The 7,123-nt window shown below is 34.4% G+C and overlaps 1 protein-coding gene across 1 annotated transcript; it reads left to right on the top strand.

Annotated features, from left to right (window-relative positions):
• Positions 1-265: 265 nt before the first annotated feature.
• On the top strand, positions 266-6,906 carry LOC147076609 (uncharacterized). Its single transcript, XM_085941296.1, has 3 exons — positions 266-463; positions 3,630-3,779; positions 4,840-6,906. The coding sequence occupies exons 1-3, from the start codon at positions 305-307 to the stop codon at positions 5,848-5,850; spliced, it is 1,320 nt and encodes a 439-aa protein (XP_085797422.1). The 5' UTR covers positions 266-304; the 3' UTR covers positions 5,851-6,906.
• The last annotated feature ends 217 nt before the right edge of the window (positions 6,907-7,123 follow it).

The following is a 7,123-nucleotide window of genomic DNA, read 5'->3' on the forward strand; positions in this document are numbered from 1 at the left end:
TGTTCTCACTAATGTTGTTCCTAATTATATCAACTCGCTGATGTCGACATACGTAAATAATTATTATCAATACCTTGTTAGATGTCTGTTAATTCGTTTACATTTTTAATTATTATAATAATATGCAATACACTGGTTCTTGGCTACCAATTATTATTTATTTCGCCGACTACATAATTACCTACCTACTGGCATCCCTATTCACACTATCATCTCTATCTCTTGTCTATGATATAACATGATATGTTTCTCGGAACGTAGGTATCGTATCTGTCAAAACTATTGTACATAAATACAACTTAAAATGGACATAAAACGTGAGCCAGAGGAAATTCAATCTAATGTTGAAGGCAGACCTCCTAGTTCAGCTTGGGTTGATGTTCCGATAAAGTATTCAAACAGCCCTGCCGGCCATTGTTACATAAAACAAGAGAATGTTGATGACGTAAACTGCATGATTGAGGTCAGTCGTTTTTTGCCAAGTCAATTTATTATAGTAATAATCTACATAATATGAATTGTATTCAAAACTATACAATGTAATTTTGTGACGATGTCTATTATGTGTATGTATCTATGCAATGACATTAATATGGACGAAGCATCTGGAAAAAAAATGACACTCACTTTTTTGTCGTGTCTGCCGAATGGCATAATCTGTTCTAACGCCAATGCAATAAAGGTGATATTGCTATAAATTCCCGATGCTTTTTGTCGGTCTGCCGAATGGTTCGATCAAATGAACATTGGCACTAGAAACACTGTTCTAACGCCATTACAATAAAGGTGATATTGCTATAAATTCCTGATGCGTGATATCGCATAATGGAATTGCGTGACGTCTACCTATACGTGTGCGAATGTCGCCATGCGTGAATTTACTTGCTAGCTAATGTATTGAGTGCGCTGTCCATTAATAATGTCATTGTATCTATGTTACTCGATGTTATTGGAGTATTAGCTTATCGGCTGCTGGCTTGATATCGCAAACTTTACGAAAGTATACTGGCAAGTTTCTGTTTTTAAGGTAGCGTGCTGTGGCGGCTCGATGACTTTCTAGGTGTTGGGGTTTAGCCATTAACTATTAAATATACACACCCGTGTATCTACTTTATCATTAATATACATTATATACCAAGACATTTAAAATAATAATGATGTTATTATTGAGGAAATGAGTAATTTTTCAGAACAATTAATATAATTATCTAAGTCGTCACTTAATTCCATCTAAAAAGCGTGCTTAAAAATATAAATTTAATTATGTAATACTTATTAATAATTATTATAGACTTGCCATTTTTAAATTTTGAACAACGACATGCAGCGAGCGTTTTCACTCACCATGGGGTCATTTGACTCGCTCCCCAGTATGATAAAATAAATTAAATAGTTCATTTAATCAAGTAATTAAGTAGGTATATTGTGACAGTGATACAAATATCGAACGCGTATTTTTGACAAAACGATGTGTGGACGGTCCCTATGAACCCTTAAGGTAGAGCCGCCCCTGATATGACCCCAAATTTACATTGGCAGTGAAGACTTACAAATCAGCAAAAGGCCAAAAAATTTATAATAAATTAAGCATGTTGGAATTTTAAATAAAATACAATTTTTGTTCCTAAGCAAAGCATATGAACCCACCTCCTCTGAGTGGTAATTATCTTAAAAGACCGTTTACAAGAAATAATTTATCATTTTTTTAAATCTAATTGGATATTCCTCAATTAGATAAACAAAACGTATTATTTTTACTGCAATAATCTAAAATGTATGAAAAATAAGAATATCTTGTCAATTAAAATACATTCATATGAAAAAACGATGCCTCTATCCAAACTACCTACTACATATAGTAACTAGCATACCAAGTCAATGGGTTTCATGGTGGCTAGATTTTTTATGATTTTATTAAAATCCTAGACATATTTCTATTAGATTAGGACGCTAAGCGACCTGCTAAGTCTAGCGAAGCATATGGCTCTGCTAATAAATAATAACTGACATACATATTTATATTTCTTACAACTTATACTATGTTTTTAGTTGCACATATACCGAGAGAAAATCTCAGAACCTTTATATAAAATAGTATATAATATAAATAACCCCGAAGGTCCGAGCAATTTGAGGGATCTGGGATATATTCCCTATATTATTTTATAATAAACGATAATATCAAAACATATAACATTTTTAAGTGAGAAGTACCAATAGACTTAATTAGGTGTGTTTACGTAAAAATATCACAGGCAAAATTTAGGAAAACACGTTAATATTTTTATTATAGGTACTTTATAAATTTGTAGCATAAGAATGACGTACCTATTCGTCAATTATTATCAAGTTTATTTTATCAATATTATTATAAGACACTTATTAAAATAGCGTGGATCTAATGTGTTGCTGGAATGTGCATGTTACGTTGTCAAGTACACACTCTTTTTAGTTTCAATACACATTGCTTGCCAGTGTTGTGGTGAAGTTGTTGGAAAAAATCTGTCATTGAAATTTGAAGAGAATAAAATTTGCACAGTGAACTTTACTATTTGAGTGCTTTTAAGTAATATTGAGCCATCATACGGCGAGTGAAAAGTTCTTTTCTGATCTTGGCTTGAAGGCTTGCATTAAATAGTGATATATTTGGCGAAATTAAATTAGCCCTGTCGTACATAGAAACTTTACTTGTCTCGACTGCAATACGTAGAATTTGACGATGTGAACTCGGTGGGACATTTTTGGTAGAAAAAAACCCCTGCTTGTCGTGTGTAACAAATTTTACTCGACGTAGGAAGCAGGTAGAAAAATGTCGAATCGGCGCATATGCGGAGCTGCTTTTTCATTCGTTATAGCTTGCTGCGTGATGTCACTATTTCGACATGGCGTCGTCTGTGTGCACAAACGATAGTTTCAACGATTGTTTGGTAGTTTCAACATTCACCTCCAGAGGAGCAGAACTAACCTGCCAATTGGGAGGGCAAAAACTCTGTTCAACCAAATCGCTTCTGGTGTTGATATATTCCATCTACGTGAGGATGAGTATAGGTGGACGTTATTTTATAAATTCTTAAAATAAGATCTTCTTAACTCATCCGGTGTACTTCCTTGTATCTATATAATTAATATTTTTTGTATTTACACATTTATACTGTAGAATAACTTATACTGATCTATCTCTTTTGTTATGTACCTAATACTGTTTTAATAATATTTCGTTGTGAACGTCTTAAACTTATAATTTGTAATGTGCACAATATGTAAAATAAATAAATTGAAATAAATTGAAAAATTGCGCCCGGGTTTGATTTATCCCAGACGGACGATTTCGGTGTGCAACCGACCTAACATTCATTGTCGACACAATTAAAATTATTGAAATGGTCAGTTAAACAATATAGTTTCACTTTTTTTAATAAATTAAACTTTATTCAACAAAAAAATTAAGAATAAAGCAATTGTTTTAGTTTATAGGTAGGTACAAAGGTACTTTGGAATACTTCAAAACATACCTTTTTGACAGTTTGAACAATAACTCATGTGTTACAAATTATGTCGTCTCACTTCTGTTGCGTGTGCTCGCTTCAGACCCTTTTCTTGAAGTCATGTTTTTATTTTCATACACCTAGGTCGACCCATTAGATACTACCCATGTTAAAGTTGAACCCCAAGACGAAAGCATCTGCGACCAAGAGGATTTGGAAGACAGTCAAGTCCCAATAACCTGTGATAGTACAGCTGGTGAATGCTCCACTTCACATACTACACCACAAAATCAGGTAAAAGAGTACAAATTAAGATTGATATAGTTTTGCTGCATAGAGATAGTCCCTAGTAGACTTTCGAGCACAGCGTTGTGGTACTTTACAGAAATTTCACCGTGATTTTCGATCAACTTTGTAAAGCGATATTTTACATTGTTTTCTATGGTCAGACATTTAGGCCCGTTTCAGACGGGACACAGGTGTCGCGCTCGATATAACATAGGAGGTCTTTGTATTCGAATAAAGGGCTCTTTGTATTGTGTTTATGAACGCTCCAGAGCTAATGAGTCAACGCATAATTTCGCGTTGTAAATTAGAACATAAAACTGGTTGCGGTAATAAAAACAGGTGTATTTGACCGACGGAAAAGTGTACCGGACACGCGTTGACTCATTAACTCTGGGGCGTTCAAAAACAAAATTTAAAGGATTCGAATACAAAGGCTTCCTATATTATATCGAGCGCGACACCGGCGTCCCGTATGAAACGGGCCTCTGTGCTGTATTTCTAGCTCACCATTGGTGGGATGCTCACCTACCAGTGACAATATAATCTCTAAATTGATGTCAAAACCATCCAAAATTTTTACATAATATAAGAGAAATGGTACCTAGTTTCAAACTTGTATGAATAACATTGCCATATAACAGGCCCGTATATATGAAAGGGGTTTTCATTGTTTATTCGTTGAATAAAAAAATATTTTATTACACGATTATTATAACGCTTAAGTTGGTAAACTTCAAAAATATTAACATTTCTCAGTTTCCTTTCTCATATTTTTACTCACACAATATATGAGTGTTAATAGATTTTTATGTTTATTTTGATTGTGATACTTGATTGCTGTTATATTTAGGATTTTTCAACAAAATTATAATGCCGATGTGTAGTATTTTTGCATATTTATTTTCTCATTGTTGCGTGTTGTATTTTTGTATACTGGCAGATAAATGTCATTGGAGTAGTGTGAAGTTCTCATATAATCAGTGGTTCTTTTTTTGCTTCAATTTCATACATTTACCTCCATCTCTATAGAAAGAGTTTTTTAATATACTTGTTTGTATTTTTATAGATTGCTGCGCAAGGTAGTTCAGGAGTTGCCCGCAGTAAAAATAAAAATAAACCGACTGCCAGTTTAACCGATGAATTCAGTAAAAATGACAAAGATCTTTCGAATACCCAGAAAACGACAGACGTAATTCATGAAGTGGTAATTACTAATGATAAATTATTCGTATGTGACGTGTGTTCTTATAATTGCAAAAGAAGACACGACCTTAAGCAGCATGCGATCACTCATTCTGGCGATAAACCATACACATGTGATATTTGCCCAAATAAATACACGACTTCCGGTGCTCTTAAAATACACAAAATGATACATACGGGTGAAAGACCATTTGAATGTGATATATGTCATAAAAAATGCACCGCGTCAAATGCTCTTAGAAAGCACAAAATGACACACACTGACGAAAAACCGTATTCATGCGACATTTGTTCAGCTAAATACAGAAAGTCTGGCAGTCTTAAGCGACATAAGATGACACATACAGGGGAAAAACCATTTTCCTGTGATGTTTGTCCTTGCAAGTTTAAAACGCCTAGTTGTCTGAAAAAACATAAATTTATACACGGCGGGGAAAAACCATATGCATGCTCTGTTTGTTCGTATACATGTGTGGCAAAACGAGATATAATACAGCATGCGAAGAGCCATACGGGAGAAAAAACTCACGCTTGCGATTTATGCCCGAATAAATATGCGACTTCGGGCTATCTGAAAGTACATAAATTAACGCATTCGGGCGATGCCCCTTTCGCGTGCGATGTATGCGCGTTTAAATGCTTGACAAAGTGCGATCTGAAAAAACACACTATGAAACACACTGGGGAAAAGCCCTACCATTGCAATTATTGCGAGAGTAAATTCAGAACTTCTAGTCATCTCAAAGTTCACATAAGGAGCCACACGGGAGAAAAACCATACCAATGTGAACATTGTCCGTACAGCAGCAGTGATTCTAGCAGTATGAGGAAACACAGGAAAGTTCATAGTCGGAAGTTAAATGCTGATACCTAAGGGAAACATTTAATATGTAGGTGGCGACACAGAATACCTAACTGCAAGAACTAAATGAAAAAAGAGTATAGGTACTGAGATATCCCGGGTCCTGTGGCTAGCTGGGTATGTTGGTAGGACCCGGGATTCACAAAAAATTAAACTAAATTTAAATCTGTTTCAAGGTAAGATTAAATGAAACTCGTTTTATTTTGGTAGATTTATAATCTTAGATTAGGTACTCATGTTAGTTACACTTCTAAATGTTTTATGCTCTTAATTTTAGTTTAGTTATTAAAAATTAATATCGTTCACAACTCTAAATGTATGACCATTCACTCCGTATCCCATTTTTCACTTCCATGCTCGATTTGTATTTGTTTTTCTACTCCCGAGTCGTGAGGGCCGATGTTCCCTCTTTAAAATGGCGACCCTAGACTGACTTTTTTTATATCGAGCAGTGTTGCCATCCTTCCCTTATATACTCCTTATTATTAAATTCCTTTGGATTTCGTCTCTTTTATTCGGCAAATCACATTCCTCTCTGACATACTATTATTATAATTAGATAAAATTCTTACGTGCTTAGTACATGTTGAATATTTTGACAGATAATCAAGTAATTTTGGACGTACGTACGCCCATTGTTGACTAGAGGTCAGGTGACATGGTTACACCTAATAATTACGTAATTTAGACTATTGGGACAGGCTCAATAATCATGGGTGTAACAGTAGGACCTAACTATTAAATGTTAAATTGTTTCAAACCACAAAAGCCGTTTGCCAATATTAGCGTAATTTTTAAAGCACTTCAGCTGTATGAACCTAATTAATTTCGTCGCAATTAGAAGACGATGGTGGCTTGATTGGAAAAACAGATCGCCCGAAATTCAATGGATGCAGGTTTGCACCCTGCCCGGCGTCGTATTTTTTCAAGGTTTGTTTCTAGTAGGTGTCTAAGCCAATATTATTAGGTAAGTATATATTTTTAAGACAGCCATTATTACTTTGCAGAAAATGTGTCAAAATTATATTATAAGCACATAAATAACATTAAAACAACTTACTCCCTCACTAGCCTGTCTCGTTATTTTACCACGTTTTTCTTAGCTCGTATTCTTGTTTGTCCAGTGTTGGTTTATCCAGTACAAATCTTGCAATTGATTTTTAACTAACTTCCCGACTAGCTAGTCATTTGAAACTTTCAGAATATATCAGAACACGATGCCAATGCATTCTTTTAATACTTTTAACCATCTTTAAGTAGAATTGAATTAATTTTAAGTTAATTC

Source organism: Rhyacophila brunnea, unplaced genomic scaffold (assembly GCF_057557595.1).
Source record: "Rhyacophila brunnea isolate RB1 unplaced genomic scaffold, BYU_Rbru_1.0 scaffold_13, whole genome shotgun sequence".
Taxonomy (NCBI): Eukaryota; Metazoa; Arthropoda; class Insecta; order Trichoptera; family Rhyacophilidae; genus Rhyacophila; species Rhyacophila brunnea.